We start from the raw sequence: 17,015 nt of genomic DNA on the forward strand, positions 1-17,015 counted from the left end.
CGCCTTAAGCAACGCTAATGCGCTTTGAAATTTTATGGTGACAGACGGCAGGCTTGGGCATTTAGACAGCTGATAGTGAAATTTGTTTATTTATTAAAAAAAAAAGTGAAATAAAAATGAATAAGAAAAATTATTAATAGAAATTTTGTTAATTTTGGAAAATCAATATAAATTTAACGAAAAAATTCGTTTATTAATATCTACGTTAAAAGATAATAGAGTGAAATTAATAGTAATAATTGATTGTAATGCGGAAAAAGTGTGAAAAAAAGTTAAGAATATTGGAAAAATGGATAGCAACAGTGCGACATCTGTCAAAAATTAGCAAAAATTGGCCATTTTTGAGCAGTGTTGCCTACTCAAATTTGATAAATTCAACCAAATGCACGAAATTCTTGTGCATTACAAACTTGCATTAACATGGGTCAAATGCGCATATAAATGTAAAATAAGCCCGCTAATGCATATTAGCGCTGTCGTCTGTCAGGACTATAATACTCGCTCTTCTAAATTTCATATTGTCAAATTGAAAATGCCGTCGGCATATCTGCAAATGGGATATGTTGCCTCTTCAAAATTTTCATAGAAATGAAAACTGCGCTGTCAAATTGCTGAAGTGACAGCTTCTACCTTACGATACATGGCAAACTAAGTAGTATTCTATATCTAGTAAGCTATGAGCAATGTGGGCTCTCCACAGGCAATGGGCACGGCAATGCAGCTAGTATTCTATAAATTCTATCGTGTCGAGATGCCCCGTTAAGGGTTGCAGTCTGTTAAATAATTAGTGTTACCTTATCGGCATCTTTTGTAAATGAACTACAAGAAATTACGAAAATAAATTATACCCAAAAAAAGATTTTTTCAGCTGTCTATCGCAAAATTTTTTTTATTGTCCCCCATTAGGGTGTGGTCGGTCAAGCACCGGGGTGTTTCAAGTTTTTTTCACGTAGAACTTTTTTGCGTTGTAGGCCCTCGGGCGCGGGTGAAAATAATAACCCTGGTCGGTCCAACACCAACACAAAAACACCCTGCAAGACGGGTAGCTGTTAGCAAACGTGTAAGCGAATTGTTATTGTTCACTTTTGCATTCGTTAAAATATTTGTTACTTTTGTTCAGAGAGTGGGAAAAAAGTAACACATAGCTATTTGATGTTCATTGGTTATCTCGCTCTAAGCAATGGCAAATATCGCATGCTGCCTTGTTCTAACAGAATACACACATTTGTTAGCAAATCTCTTCACAGTATGTTACGGGTAACAAATTATTTTGTTAGCGCTTAGCTTACCCATGTGTTATGGATAACAAAAAGTATTTGTTACCCGAATATCTGTTAGTGTTATTATTTTGGTTATCAGTTTGTTACCTTTAACATATAAGCATGTTAGGAAGAACAAGCAGTAACAAGATTATCTGTTACCCATTTGTTACATCTAGCAAATTAAATTCTTTTAAATAAAACTCAGTTTTTTTATTATTTCTCTTTATTTAATAATAAAATCAAAATAAAATGCACAATCTATAACAAATATTTGAATTAAATATACGCTATTTAACTTTAATAATTTAAAGCATACTCCATTATTTGGTTGCTGCACGCAATAGATTTGAATTTTACCAATGGTCCAAATGATTTCTGTAATATTAAAATTTTTAATTATACACACAACATTAAATTCACAATGCTTACCTTTTTCTCCTTGTTAACCTCTTTCATTTTCTCTATATAAAAGAAATTAATAATATATATATATAAATTAGAAATTAATTATAAAATATCATATTATCAAATAGCGAACTTACCTCTTTAAAATCCAAAATAAACTGCGCTTTTCGTTTATTCTTCTTGAAATATTGGGTATTCGCCTCTCCTATTCTAACAAGTTAACATTACAATATGTTTATAATGTCGATAGTTTTTCTCTATCTTACTTACGTATTCTCCCATTCCATTGAAAATTCCAGAAAATGTAACAGTGTTAGTGAACAGCTGAAAATGTTTCAATGTGTTTGTGCAATCTGTTACCTCCGTCTTGCAGGGAATGTTGTAAATTCGAATGGCCACTATTGATTCATGATTATTTTCGAATTATCGATACTCTCAATATACGAGACTGATCTAGAATTGGTATATATGAGAAATACATAATAGGAAAATTTATAATTCATTATTATTGCAGAAAGAAGAAGAATTTGGACGTAGAAGAATTTTGAACACCGGGGTTTTGGACCGACCAGGGATATTTTTTTCGAACGCCCTGGTGTTCAAAATTCTTCTGTGTCCAAATTCTTCTCATTTTTATCAATTTTCTTTCATACTCGAATATTGAGAATATCGATATTTTAATTTCTTTTTATTTTTCCAATTAATAATATTTTTCTATTATATATAGCGGCCTTTACACGGTCAGATATGTGTGACAACATGGCTTGATGTACAAGTTTGACGTTTTCGTTCACACGGTCATGCATGTGTGTGAACTTCATTTTCGTTCAGCTGTTAACGAGTAAACATGGCACGCGCATTAGTGGCAGCTCTTCTGATTGAAGAAATTTTAGGAATGGAGGAAGAGGAAGAAATTGCAAAAAGTGGCAAGAAAAAACGAATTTTGGTGCAAGATTGGCGTAAGAAAAGACCAACACGCTCGCATACAAATTTGTTAAAAGAACTGGAAATATCTTGCCCAAAGCATTACAAATGAATGAAATGAAATGAATTAATTTTACATTTTAAATTGTCCAAGCTAGCGTTACCATGCGTTCATGCGCGACACCATTACTCTTCACTGTCTTTTTTCGACTGAAAAAATGCACTGCGTGCATCATGCAGCCCTTCACACGATCACACTTGTGTGACACACCAGCAGAAATATTAAACAAGTTTAAAAACTTTGAACATGCGTGACAAGCATGTTTTTTTTTCCCTTTACACGGTCAAACTTGGTGTGATGTCACACATGTTGTCACGCATATCTGATCGTGTAAAGGCCGCTTATCTCTCATTTTTATCAATTCTTGTTTAGTTTCGAATATCGAGAGTATCGATATTTCGAACCCGATCACTGTTTGTATAACTAGTGCTCAATTGAATTTCGAACAGTGATGCCATTTATAGCGTAAATATCGTGGAAAATCGCAATATTTTTTATTGTTTTTATTGCAAAAAAAAAAAAAAAACAGAAAAATAGATAACGCGCCATATATATTCGTAAATTGGAATTAAAAACACGAATTTTAAGACATTTCCCGTGAAAATTAGTCCCCTTTTTAGGAAAAGCTCTCCTGAACCTTTTCCCAAAAAGATAACCATGGCCGATCAAAAATCATGATTTATCAAGAAAGGGGATAATGGTTTATGTATTTGGAGTATAATCTTATTTGTTTTATTCATTTTTATTCTTTCGCTAATGTGTAATTATGGCAACACTTATTATTTGTCTACACGGAACACTTTTGTTATTGTGCATGGAATGAAATTTGCGTAAAAATCTAATAATTAATATAAATAATTAATATAAAATAAATATGTAGAAACAATATAGTGAATTGTTAAGTGTATAAAAACTGTAAAACATAAATGAAATAGTTACAATAAATCGAGAAACTGCAAAACAAAATTTGCCAAATATCCACATTAAAATAGTTACAATAAATCGAGAAACTGCAAAACAAAATTTGCCAAATATCCACATTAAATGAAAATTTCTGAAATGCTATAAGATTGCGACGGCTACATTTATACATATTTTTAATCTGGAGGATATGCTCTATACAACCATATCACTCTTAACCATGAAATCGTGGTATGGTATACTAGCGCGGCCTAAACTTTATAATACCAAAGAGAAGAAAAATTGCTATAAATACTCCGAATAGTCTTTCTAAATTTCAAAATTACTTTCGTATAACCCGTAATATAAATCTAATGTGGCAGCACCATTAAAAATTATATAAAATAAATAAAAGGACTGATATACATTCTAGGTATTTTATTTTACGAAAAAATACAAATGTTTTTATTTTCGTCCAAATGGATCCGACCAAACTTTCATATTTCCAGGCTGTATTTCCTCTTGATTTATTCCGGCACGGTTATGTTTCTGAATCTCTTTATATTTTTCGACATTCATCATTGGTTCTACAATTATCGGGTAAAGTGCTACACCAATTCCGCCTACAATGCAAGATATAAATGCTGCATATCGCCACCCACGTAAAAACACCATATTTTGATATTCACTTTCAAAAAATTATTTCATAACCTTAAACGATGGATAACTTGGTATATTTACATTTTGTTAATCACTTTCTATGTACTGGTTAACACTACGGTTCCGACGTTCCCAAAGTAGAGGGTTGCCTGAGGGTTGATACTTGTTCGATGAAATTTTGATATTACACTAAAACAGACTTTGAAAATTAGTATATATATATATATACATATATTACAAAATATGACATTAATTTCTAAACAGTATTTTGAAAGTACAATATTCCACATAAAAAACTTATAAAATAATCATGCCTCATGAAATTTTTCTAATATGGTACTCAGTATTTTTGATGAATTCTTTTTCATCAATATTCGCATTCATTTCTTCTATTTCTTTCTTTTATGCTCATTTTTGCAGCTTCAGCAACACAGATCTGCTATTTCGATAAACGTAATATTATTTTGTGCGATTGGTAATTTACTATTTGCATTTTAAATTAAATATGAAAACTCTGTTCATAATATACATAGCGTTAAATATACATAATAAATAAAAAATTATTTTCTTACATCCTTATAATTTTGGAGACGTTGATGGTAAAGTATGATTAACATATGTATGTATTTACGTTTGTTATTCATTTTTATGTGAGTTTTATGAAAATATATTTTGGCTACTATTTTTGTGAAACTATTGCATAGCGAAAAAATGCTTGTAATGGTAATTCGGGTTGCTTAAAGTAGTGATTTTTCAGCGTAGTTAATTAAGTATATTCTTCAATTTATAGATAAATACTTTGAGGACTAATTGTAACATAAAGAAAATATTCTACTATTGACGAAGAATATAACGTTTGGTGCCGTGAATTAGTTTAGATTATATGCTGATATTATACGCATAAATATCGAAAAACCTGTATTTAACATAAAAGATTTCACTTAAAAAATACAATTACGCGAAGTGTTATTTTACTGAAAAACGGCGATCCTTTGTGTTGGCGAATAGTCATCGTACTTATTGGTGTGTTCAGAAGAAAAAGTGGAGGAAAATTGTCGTCGATTACAAACCATGAATTTGAGGGGCACCGCTCCCAAGAAGGAGGGAAAGATGCGGATTCGCGCTTTTCCGGTAAGTCACTTCTTTGTAGAGTAACACGTAGGTATGTATGTCTGTTTGTTTACACTTGAATTTGTTATAGTTTTCTTTGTTAAATATATGAACAATTGTTGGTGAATCCTTACTTTATGGTTTAAGTTTCTGTAGCTTACTGTGCAATATTTGTCAAAGCAAAATCTTTTGTCTTTGAAAAAATTAATTTTTCAAGAAGTTAAGACAGAAAAATTATTATTTGTGAAAAAACGACATTATTCGTTTCAAATTTGTAAAATTTACAAAGAACTAAGAGTGAAGGATATCAACGAAGGGAATTGATCGCAAACTAATAGCCCATAATATTCTACTGCACCATACTATAAACTTAAATATCATTTGATATTAACATTATTTTCATTGGAAATAAAAAGAGAGAAGTTTGTTAGAAGCGAATTTAAAAGAATTGATGTGTTAGTAGAGGGAAAATGTTTGAAAAGCAAAAAATCTAAACCAATGGTTGAGAAAAATAGATTTAAGAGACAACGACGTCGTTTTGTGGGGAGTAGATAATCTAAAATTTAATAGTTAAAATTCGAAAATACTAATAGCAGCTAAAGAACTTGTATTATTACCACTTGTACTTCATTAAATCAAGAAAACTTGCGATAAACAGATATTTTTTTGAGAAATTTGACGTTTTTTATACGACGTTGGTCTGCACGTTTGCTCATATATTTCGATTTCAGCCGTTCGTCCCATTACGAACATTAAAAGCAAATCGGCAAACCAATGCCCAAGGATAATAAACCTGGAGCACAAGAGCGTCAAAAAAGTTTACTATTCACAAACAGCCAAAACTGTCATTCGCCTAGCAGTTCTGTGAATAGTGGTCGCTATCGCAAATTTTTTATACGTGGACGCACAACAGTGGGTGTTCAGGGTTCAACAGCAGCTAGCAGTGCTGCACGTGAACAACGCTGCGCATTACAATCAACTCCACAATATGCTGGTGCAAGTGCAAGCTTGCTACATGTCGGAACTGTTTGCAGCGTGTCCGTGGGCTTAAACTCTAAACATCAAAAACTTACTGAAGTTCAACGAAAGTTCCCTCTTTGGTTGCCGGAGTACAAAACGAACGCTTTTAATGTTAGCTGAATATGTTTTTCCTATTTTTTTCCTAATTAGTTAGTACTGTGAGTTCTTTATTACAATACTAATTATTTTTTATTAAAACGATCGCAGGCTTCTATGGATGAAAAATATGTTGAATCGATTTGGGCAAGCTTAAAAAACGCTATACAGGAAATACAAAAGAAAAATAACTCTGGCTTATCTTTCGAGCAATTATATCGGAATGCATATAATATGGTGCTACATAAGCATGGTAATCGCTTGTATTATGGCTTGCGTGAAGTCGTTTCTGAGCACTTAGAACAGAAAGTACGGCAAGATGTGCTTGAAAGTTTACATAATAACTTTCTTCCTAAGTTAAATCAAGCTTGGAGTGATCATCAAACTTCTATGGTAATGATACGTGATATATTGATGTACATGGATCGTGTTTATGTACAACAACGCGAAGTAGATAATGTTTACAATTTGGGCTTAATATTGTTCCGAGATCAAGTATGTTTGATTAAGTTAATTTGCTATCATAACCCGAATCTTTAACAAAAATATATATATATATATAGATTGTGCGTTATTCAGAAATTCAAAAAGCTCTACGAGAAACATTACTCGGAATGGTTATGGACGAGCGAAGCGGAGAAGCCATCAATCATTTAGCGATTAAAAATGCGTGTCAAATGCTTATGTCGCTGGGAATTAATACACGATCCGTATATGAGGATGACTTTGAGAAACCATTTCTTGCACAATCTGCATCTTTTTATAAGTTTGAATCACATAAATTTCTTAACGAGAACAATGCGGGCGTTTATATAAAAAAAGTTGAGGTACTTGTTATTTTGCTATTGTTAAAGATTTTTGTAAAGCCTTAGTTTTTTAGGCTCGCATACAAGAAGAATCTGCACGGGCGGCCCTGTATTTAGATAAAGACACTGAACCGCGTATCGTTAAAGTTGTCGAGGATGAACTTATTAAGAAGCATATGCGTACTATTGTTGAAATGGAAAATTCTGGTGTTGTTTATATGATTAAAAATTCAAAAACAGAGGATCTTGCCTGTACCTATAAACTATTTTCACGTTTAAAAGAAGAAGGTCTCAAAGTAATTGCTGATACAATGTCATCGTATTTGCGTGAACAGGGTAGAATATTAGTGAAGGAGGAAGAAAATGGGAATACGAATCCAATAACTTTTGTACAGAATTTACTCGATTTAAAAGATCGTTTCGATCAATTTTTACACCATTCATTCAATAATGACCGATTATTTAAAAATGTAATATCAGCTGATTTTGAGCATTTTTTAAATTTAAATCAAAAATCTCCTGAATACCTTTCTTTGTTTATTGACGATAAACTTAAAAAAGGAGGCAAAGGTGTAAGTTTTATTTTTACTTCTGTTCTATCTGTTGACTATACTGATCAATATTGCAGATGAGTGAACAAGAAATAGAAACAATTTTAGATAAAACCATGGTACTTTTCCGATTTCTCCTGGAGAAGGATGTTTTTGAACGTTATTACAAAACTCATTTAGCCAAACGCCTGCTACTAAATAAATCAGTTTCCGATGATTTTGAGAAAAATATGATATCAAAATTAAAGGTATTTCAGATTCAGATTTCATATGTCAATACTACAATTTCTTTCCTTCTGCCTTATGCAGACTGAGTGTGGATGTCAATTTACCTCAAAACTTGAAGGAATGTTTAAAGATATGTCCGTGTCAAACACCATTATGGAAGAGTTTAAAAACTATGTAAATGTACACAACTTATCATTATCGGGTGTTGAATTGACAGTGAGGATACTAACGACAGGATTTTGGCCCACTCAAGTATGTAAATAATTAATATTCAACTATGAATCTAAAATCGTAATAAAAACATTTGATTGATGAAATAAAATTGTAGACTGCAACACCCAACTGCAATATACCTTCTGCACCACGTGAGGCATTTGAAATATTTAAAAAGTTTTATTTGGATAAACATTCGGGCAGACAGTTAACGTTACAACCACAAATGGGTAAAACAGTAAATAATCTATACTATTTTTTATGTGAAAATAATTTTTTTTATGAAATAGGTACGGCTTATATTAATGCAGTATTTTATGGTCGCAAAGTGGATAGCGATAAAGATAAAGACGGTCCTAGTTCAAGCATGTCATCCAGCTCAAATGGTTGTACGGTGCCAACAACAACCCGTAAACATATACTACAGGTGTCCACGTATCAGGTATTTAAGTTGTTCGACTTAAATATGGTAAACAAATTTTGACATTTCAATTTAAGATGTGCGTATTAATGCTGTTTAATAACCGTGATATGTTAACTTATGAGGATATACAACAGGAAACTGATATCCCTGAACGGGAGTTAGTACGCGCACTTCAGTCGCTGTCAATGGGGAAACCTGCACAACGACTACTTGTGCGAAATTCAAAAACGAAGACAAAAGACATCGATCCAACAGATGAATTTTATGTAAATGATGCATTTGTTTCTAAACTCCACAGGTAAGAATTGTTATGTTTAAAATGTATACAAAAGGGACAGGTTCGGTATGTATGGTCTCTTGATCAATCGGTCTGTGCGTTGTGACATCACATTGTATATACTATTTTATTATCTGGTTGATTGTTGCATATATTTACTCACTAAAGAACGAACGTAAAATTAATTTTTTTGCCATACATACGAAGAAAGGCATTACCGGTACGAAGAAAGATATTACCGGTCGAAAAAACAAGACTGCCTGGTATGGTTACTTTTACTCAGGGATTAAAGAGCTCGTCCAAATAAGCAAGTTGGGCAATTGTCTTGGGCGCAAGAATTTTAGAGCGGCAAATTTTCTTTGCATATTTTATTTGTTTTTATTTATTTTGTTTGAATAAAATGTAATATATATATTATTTCAATTTCTTCATCATTTATATAAAATTTATAAAAGTGAAATTTATAATTTCATATTCTTGCATATTTTCAAAAGGTAGCACCTAGCGGTTGTTGTATAGTGTACGTTGCTAAACGTTGATGCCATTTATTCTGTTGATTTGCCCATATAATATCACATATTTTGTTTATATGTACTTTCGATCAGAAACGATACAAGTTCGATCAAAAAAACAGTTCAATTATGAGGGGGAAGATAAGCCAATTCGTGATGCTAAGCTAAGAGAGTTTTAGGTAAAGAGCCATTTTTGAACATTGCAAAAAATTATAAATGTTATTAACTCACGGTGAATTGACGAATATAGTTGCAACATATTTGTGTAACGAAATACAAGCTTATGGCCGGAAAAGTGTATATAAAACTACCATACTGGACATTTTGAATTATATTTGGTCGAACGAATTAATATATTATTATAACCCAACGATTACCCTTGGATCGGCCAACCGATGCGAGGGCAGCATCCGCATACGTGCGGAATCAGCCGAGTCATGAAATAAAACAAAAATTACAACAGCTAAGATTTAAAATATGTTATAAACAATTATTACGATTTTATTTAATGAGCGAAAGCAATATAGTATTTTTAATTGCGATATCAGATAAATACAATGACTCCGAGGTCCTAACGTCGACTCGGACTGTATGCTGTTGCAGCCAAGATACGCATCCGCCTCTGTGCTGCAAAAAACGCACGTCAACAAACACAAGGAAGGTTTGACGTCGAGAAGCTGCAATCAGAACAGACAGCCGACCGATTTTCTACTCGACTTGCACTTCTGCTCTCGGAGACCACTTAGCAGCAACTCGGTATAAGGGAACTGTGGAAACTACAAACGAAACCATTGGTTTTCGAAAAAAGCAAAAGAACAGCTGAGCACAACGAGGAGTGCCGTGTCGCAGCGGAGAGAAAACAGGCTGCCTACCTCGTAAAGTTACAATCGACCACAACACATGCGGAATGGGATAGATACCGAGCGAAAAAAATGAGATAGGTCAAAACGAGTATGAAGAGCTTGACAAGCTGCAAAATCTCCGTCAGGATCGGAAAGGACCTCTCCAAGCCGTTCGATACCAAACGATGTTTCAGGTAATGATATTGATATCATCGGCCTAAATAACCGCGCCGTTAGTTCTGCTTTCTCTAGAATGGATAAGAAAGCGAACAAATTGGTCGAAAATATATCCTGTCATCAAACAAACAGTCACTCGCGACTTGGCTCTCACGTGACTGTTGACAGTCATAACTTTGAAGTTGTAGATAATTTCGTTTATCTTGGAACCAGTGTAAACACCACCAACAATGTCAGTCTGGAAATACAACGCAGGATAACTCTTGGCAACAGGTGCTACTTCTGAGTAGGCAATTAGAAGTAAAGTCCTCTCCCGACAAACAAAAACCAAACTCTATAAGTCACTCATAATTCCCGTCCTGCTATATGGTGCAGAGGCCTGGACGATGTCAACAACAGATGAGTCGACGTTGCGAGTTTTCGAGAGAAAAGTTCCGCGAAAGATTTATGGTCCTTTGCGCGTTGGCCACGGCGAATATCGCATTCGATGGAACGATGAGCTGTACGAGATATACGACGACATTGACATAGTTCAGCGAATTAAAAGACAGCGGCTACGCTGGCTAGGTCATGTTGTTCGGATGGACGAAAACACTTCAGCTCTGAAAGTATTCGACGCAGTACCCGCCGGGGAAAGCAGAGGAAGACCTTCACTCCGTTGGAAGGACCAAGCGGACCTGGCTTCGTTTGGAATATCTAATTGTCGACGCGTAGCGAAAAGATTTAGATTTAGAAGTTTTAAAAGACTAGTGTATGGAGGACTAAATCTAGAATCTCATCGGAAATACTCTTAAGCGGTCAGTAAGGTAATCTTTTTTCATTTTTTTTTGCATTTTCTATTCCTTTGTACCTTTAGAATTAATGTAGAAATCCACTTTACTATTGGAAGTTTTCGAAAAAGGCCTACAATTAATAATACCACTCGAAGTTCGGAGCGCCTCAGTACAGTTCCTCAAACTTTAAACTCGTTTTCTCAAAACACACTTTTTTAAACTGGCGGACATGATTCTGGTACTCAACCGATTTGCTTAATTTTTTTTTTAAATGTTCACAAAACGCCTGGCTATTGTCCCTACTAGATTCATAATTTTTTATAATTTATTGACAATGTTATGACAAAATTTATGTAGAAAACATGGGGAAATATTAAAACCAAAAAAAAAAAACGTTAATTACTTTTTTTTTATCAACATTTTTCATGATTCTAGTAGGGACGATAACCATTCACGTACTTTTCAAGAATAAATTGGGTTTTCATGTTTCAGATGATCCAAACATTAGAAACCGTGTCCGCCAGTGAAAAAAGGCATCTCATTCACCCAGCCATTTCTCCGACAGATGTCATCAAAAAATTCCGAAAAAAATTTGTTTATACACTCCACGAAATACCTCATGATATGCGGAAAAAGTTCTATTGTAGAATAAAACCTTCTATGAAAAAAATGGCTAGACTACCCTACTGACCCCTTAAGGCAAAATATAAAAATTGTTTTTGAACTTACCCTAACATGCCAGAATGGGCCTTACGAAAATTGTAAAAAGACTTAGTAAAAAAGTCATTAGACCAAAATTTAACAAAACTAAGAACGCCTTTAGCTTCAAAACCTTTTTATTAATATGAATACTAAAATCATGTTTAGGGTCTATAGTATCTCCCAAATCAATAAAGTTGTCAAGTTTGCGGGTTCCTTCCTCAATTTTCAAGTGCGTTTATTTTCTCATTCTAACCATAAAATGTGTATTATTGTATATTCTTCTCAAAACGCAAGCTTGGGTGTTGCCTAACAGATGTTGATTTATCGTTTTTGATACCTATTTTTCAAATAAAGTATTCTTGGGTCATGTAAAGATTGGAACATTTTTACAAGGCATAAGGAATATTTAGAATCGCTAAAAGTTGCTTTTTACATTCTTTATTTGAAGTATTTGATTTAAAAAGCTTTAAGTAGTCGAGGGATATCGTTAATATATAACGAAAAGAATCGGTTCAAGGTGACCTTTTGGACCAATTAATTGAATTTAAAAGAGTTTCATTAAATATCATTCATAAGATAAGAAAATAGTCATTAAATAACTCTTGACTGAAAATCAAGAAGATCAAGTTTTTGCTCGAGAGTCAAGTGACTTTCTTTATGGAAAGTTTTACTAAAGTCGGTATATAAAACATCAGATGCTAATTTCCCTAAAACTCATTGAAGCGTGGTTTATAAATTCAAGCAAACTTGTTAGAGTAGATTTCCATGATTATTGGTACAAATATTTGTAATGAAAAAAAAAAAATGTAATTCCCATTTGGTTTTTTACTGATTATTATAATCCTTACTATCTCTTATTAATATTATATATGTTAATAATCACTACATAGTAAAAAACAAAGTCGCTTTATCTGTCACTATGTTTCTATGTATGCTTAAATCTTTAAAACTACACAGCGGTCTTTTATGCGGTTTTTTAAATAGATAGAATGATTGAAGAGAAAGGTTTATATGTATAATAACATTTCTAATGTGATGTCGTAAATAATTAAATTTTCTCCGCATAATTACATTGCAAACGCAGGCTGAAGCTTACGATATTTATTATTATTTATTTAAAATAATGCACTAAGTATTGTACACATTGATGGTATATGTCTACCTCTTATAGATATCCATTCCACAATAACATGTCATTTACTTTTTACGACAAATAATGGCTAATTTTCGAACTGATTTTAACCAATACGGCAGGGATGGGCACATTAGCCCTCAGTGGCATTTTGCCCGTGCGGGCACGAGTGTACATTTTGAGGGCTAGGTGAGGGGATCATCGCGGGCAAACATCAAGAGGGAAGTGAGAGCAACGTTTTACCACTCCATATTTACAAATGAGAGCAACGTATTTTCCACCACCATTGACTGATCTATCACATGTACAGTGGTGTGAACAAAATAGAAACAACCATAAGGTGTTGTGAAGTTTTAAAATATGCTGTTTTCTTATTAAATAAAATTGTTTTTAGATACATAACATAACATATATATATTTTTTCCCAACGGTGATTAAAATTTCCCACCATGCAAAGGTAAATAAAAACAAATTTTAATGCGAAACTCTAAACTCTGCAAATTATGTTTACCCCTTTTTGTTCACACAACTGTACAATTCCGATATAAAGTAAACTTCCACCCTTAAATTTGTGTACAATGTCAGTATTGCCGCAACCACTCTGCGATGAACATCAAGTTACGGAGGAATGTAATTCATTTTTTTTCGCAATTTTTCTCAACTTGTTATGCCCTTCTCTCCGTAAACTGATATTCCCCTCATCTAGCCCCCGTGCGCACTTTGCTAACTTTGCGGGCTAAAAATGTGCCCATCCCTGAATACGGCATTAATCCTTATCCAATCAAATACCTTAAATACATTGTTGATTTAATATAGATCTATATGGCTCTTTACAGCATATGATTTAAATGAATATTTTCGAAGATAATATATATTTAACAAGTATAAGGAAGGGCTAAGTTCGGGTGAAACTGCACATTTTATACTCTTGCAACTTGCAAGAATTAAAGCCAGGGAAATAACTTAATGTAAAACCAGATCATCGCTCAAATTTATCCATTTTAGGTACAAAAATAAGCTGTCATGATTAAAACACGCTCTCCCAATTTCTTTAAGATAACTCAAATATTGGCTGATACATCCAGCTGTAAGTTCGAAAATCTTCATATTAGGTCTATGGGGGTTCAGGGAAGTATTGCGCGATTTGACCAATTTTTGACATACAGAAAGGAATGATGATCCCTGAATTTAAATTATATGTATGTCTCACACATTCACCAATATTTTTAGTCAAAAGGCAACTATAGATACTGGTGTCCACATATTCAGTGCCTAGGGTCTTGACCAGTCTTGGTTGGATTTGGACAATGTTTGGTCAAAGGGTGGTGGTTACTTGAAGGGAATTATTATTGCAAAATATTATTCCGTTATATTAATTATTCTTGATTTGTGTACTGGAAAGTGAAAGATTCAAATAGAATTTGAAATTGTGTTTTATGGGAAGTAGGCGTGGTTGTAGTACGATTTTGCCTATTTTCACACTGTAACATAGGAATGTTCTAAAATGATACATACTAAATTTAGTCGAAATCGATTGGACGAGTTTCACCAAAAAGTGGGCGATGCTACGCCCATTGTCAAATTTTCACACCGGCTCTCATAAAACCTTCTCATACCATCTTGGATGTGAAATTAAATGTCTCTGGTGTAACCAGTTATAGATTTAATACGCTTTTAGTAATTTTGAACGGTCCGCCACCGTTATATGGGGAGTGAGCGCGGTTATCTTCCGATTTCATCCATTTTCACACTATCAATCAGAGGTTCTTACAATACAATTCTTTGTAGTCATCAAATTTGGTTGTTGTAGCTTTAGTGGTTTAGGAGATATGTACATTATCCTCCTATTTGGAAACGTTTGTTTCGTTTTATTGATTGCGTTTTATTGAATTCACATTAATTTATTAGAAAAGTGAAATTAAATATTTAACTTTTATAAACTAGTTCTAAAAAAGTATAGTGCCTAAGCGGGAAGAAATCGGTGTCGACGAAAGACAAATCATTACTAAATTCTGGCGGGAAAAAAATCGGCAAATTGGCAAATAAATATGTAAACATGCCGAATGAGTTTTGGAACAATGCGCTTTTCTCCGATGTGTATTTGGGATAAAAGGCCGTAAATTAGTTTGGTGTAAGCCAGGTGAAGCGTACACACATTTTCAATCTTTATCCAACTGTGAAACATGGAAGTGGTGGTGTGATGCCCTGGGGATATATGTATGGTTATTAAAAGGCATAAACAGTTTAAATTTTACTTTGTAACGCCTTCATATGTTAACTGCTTGTAAATTTTTGATCGATTGCATTGTTACGTCAAAACGTTGTCTCGTTCGTCTGTTTTCCAAACACGTGCAAAGAGTTTCGGCGACATCAAACTACGTTTAATACTTTATAACAATAGTAAAGACTGAATTGAGTAAATTACTTAGTTTAGAAAATTTTTTGAAATAAACGTTTTCAAATTGGCTGCTTCTAGACTTATGACTCTGACTGTATATAAAAGATATTCATGTTAGTTACACTATATATAACTCAAGAACGGCTGACCCGATATAGCTTAGAACCAGAGGACAGACATAGGATTCTTTATATCTCTTTATGCTAAAAGTCAATACAATTCATAAATACCAAAATTATATATCAAATAAAAAGCATGTGTTCAAAATTCATGTAAGAATCATTTGAAAATGTTATTACTTCAAAAAAAGAAAGATAGTAAAGTAAAAAAAATAACACAGCTTATGCGGGAGAACACTAATATTCATGTGCATGCATACTTAGTATATGGGTTATACTGCTGGCAGTTTTTAGTAAGGACGAACCCGTAAGATATTTTTGATATCACAACAAAAATGGCATTGACATTTTCGTCGTCAAGGCATCGCGGCTACTTTGCTAGATTATGGGCGAAGGACGCAAACCCATTCATAACAAACCAAATGCAACATCTAACATAAAAAATAGCGGAATAACTGCCGTGTTGATAAAAAGGTCGATTATAAACGGCACTCACTTTGCACAGAGCTTTCACCTCTTTACGGCGTCCACTGCCTTCATTGTTCTTAGTGCTCATTTTGCCTCTTTCCAACTTACCAAATATTCCTAATGGATAGATGAAATAACTAAGAAAACAATTATTTTTAGATATAAGGACTGCGTCGAAAAAATTGTCCGTTACATTTTTTTCCATACCGTGCAATTAAAAATTTTAAATAAACAAATTTTTATCTTAGTAGCTCTGAAATAAATGCCAAAGAATATTATGTATCCGTTAGAGTCAATAAAAATTGATTTAACGCGAAAATGGCAAGCGAAGTGGAAGTGCGCGAAAAAATTATTAAATTTTTTCAAAAGAAACCGCAGTGGTCGTTTAAGAAGGCTGGCTGCTCAGAATCTTTCGTACGCAGGACGAAGAAGGAAGCTGGACTGAAGACGTACAAGGTACAGAAAGTTCCAGATAGAAACGCCGTCAAGAGCGAAACCGCAAAACAACGAGCGTCATGTCACTATAGCAAAACAGCCTTAGAGTGGTTCCAACGGAATGGAGTGACCTATGTACCAAGAGAAGCAAATCCACCTAACTGTCCAGAACTAAGGCCGATTGAGAGATACTGGGCTTTAGTAAAAAGGGAGATGAAGGCAACAAAAAAAGTGGCCAAAGACCTTCAAAATTTTAAAAGAAAGTGATCTTCAGTAGCAATGAGAGTATCGGACACTACCATAAAAACACTAATGGACGGGGTTCCGGAAAAAATGAAAATATTTATTAATAACACATAATTCTTTGTTTATTCTTCAGTTTTTCAAATTTAAAACAAATGTTTTCAGTAAAATATTTTAGTTTATAAAAATCGGACAACTGGTTTAAAAGATTTTTTCATTTTTGTAACGGACAATTTTATTCGACGCAGTCCTTATCTGTTTTTAAACTTAATTTAAA

The 17,015-nt window shown here is 33.4% G+C and overlaps 2 protein-coding genes and 1 long non-coding RNA gene across 8 annotated transcripts in view; 1 reads left to right on the forward strand and 2 right to left on the reverse strand.

Moving 5' to 3' along the window:
* Positions 1-493: 493 nt before the first annotated feature.
* Positions 494-4,447, reverse strand: LOC125777057 (uncharacterized). Of its 2 annotated transcripts, none has more exons than XR_007422074.1 (5): positions 2,321-3,111; positions 1,938-2,120; positions 1,805-1,872; positions 1,692-1,723; positions 494-1,637 (listed from the first exon to the last, which is right to left on the reverse strand). It is a non-coding gene; the product is annotated as an uncharacterized LOC125777057 (long non-coding RNA). The 2 variants fall into 2 exon arrangements; XR_007422072.1 differs by lacking the exon at positions 2,321-3,111 and adding an exon at positions 4,294-4,447 and having other exon boundaries at positions 499-1,637.
* LOC105225992 (cullin-3) overlaps positions 3,955-17,015 on the forward strand; it is a 33,907-nt gene continuing 20,846 nt past the window's right edge. The window contains exons 1-10 of one of the 5 annotated variants that reach the window (XM_049450108.1): positions 3,955-3,985; positions 5,003-5,343; positions 6,550-6,933; positions 7,002-7,265; positions 7,319-7,816; positions 7,873-8,043; positions 8,105-8,275; positions 8,352-8,466; positions 8,527-8,678; positions 8,735-8,958. In XM_049450108.1, coding sequence (XP_049306065.1) covers positions 5,284-5,343; positions 6,550-6,933; positions 7,002-7,265; positions 7,319-7,816; positions 7,873-8,043; positions 8,105-8,275; positions 8,352-8,466; positions 8,527-8,678; positions 8,735-8,958 — 2,039 coding nt within the window. In that variant the 5' untranslated portion in view covers positions 3,955-3,985; positions 5,003-5,283. Of the gene's footprint in view, positions 3,986-4,370; positions 4,812-5,002; positions 5,344-6,053; positions 6,454-6,549; positions 6,934-7,001; positions 7,266-7,318; positions 7,817-7,872; positions 8,044-8,104; positions 8,276-8,351; positions 8,467-8,526; positions 8,679-8,734; positions 8,959-17,015 lie in introns of those variants that run through there. The other 4 variants (XM_011204703.4, XM_049450095.1, XM_011204713.4 and 1 more) reach the window with 4 other exon arrangements.
* LOC105225985 (small integral membrane protein 20) lies at positions 3,976-4,325 on the reverse strand. Its single transcript, XM_019990367.3, has one exon. The coding sequence runs from the start codon at positions 4,225-4,227 to the stop codon at positions 4,018-4,020; it is 210 nt and encodes a 69-aa protein (XP_019845926.1). The 5' UTR covers positions 4,228-4,325; the 3' UTR covers positions 3,976-4,017.

This window comes from Bactrocera dorsalis, chromosome 1 (assembly GCF_023373825.1).
Source record: "Bactrocera dorsalis isolate Fly_Bdor chromosome 1, ASM2337382v1, whole genome shotgun sequence".
Taxonomy (NCBI): domain Eukaryota; kingdom Metazoa; phylum Arthropoda; class Insecta; order Diptera; family Tephritidae; genus Bactrocera; species Bactrocera dorsalis.

Bases quoted from the DNA above. Each gene is read 5' to 3' on its own strand.
- LOC105225985 (XM_019990367.3), bottom strand. From the start codon at position 4,227: ATGGTGTTTTTACGTGGGTGGCGATATGCAGCATTTATATCTTGCATT.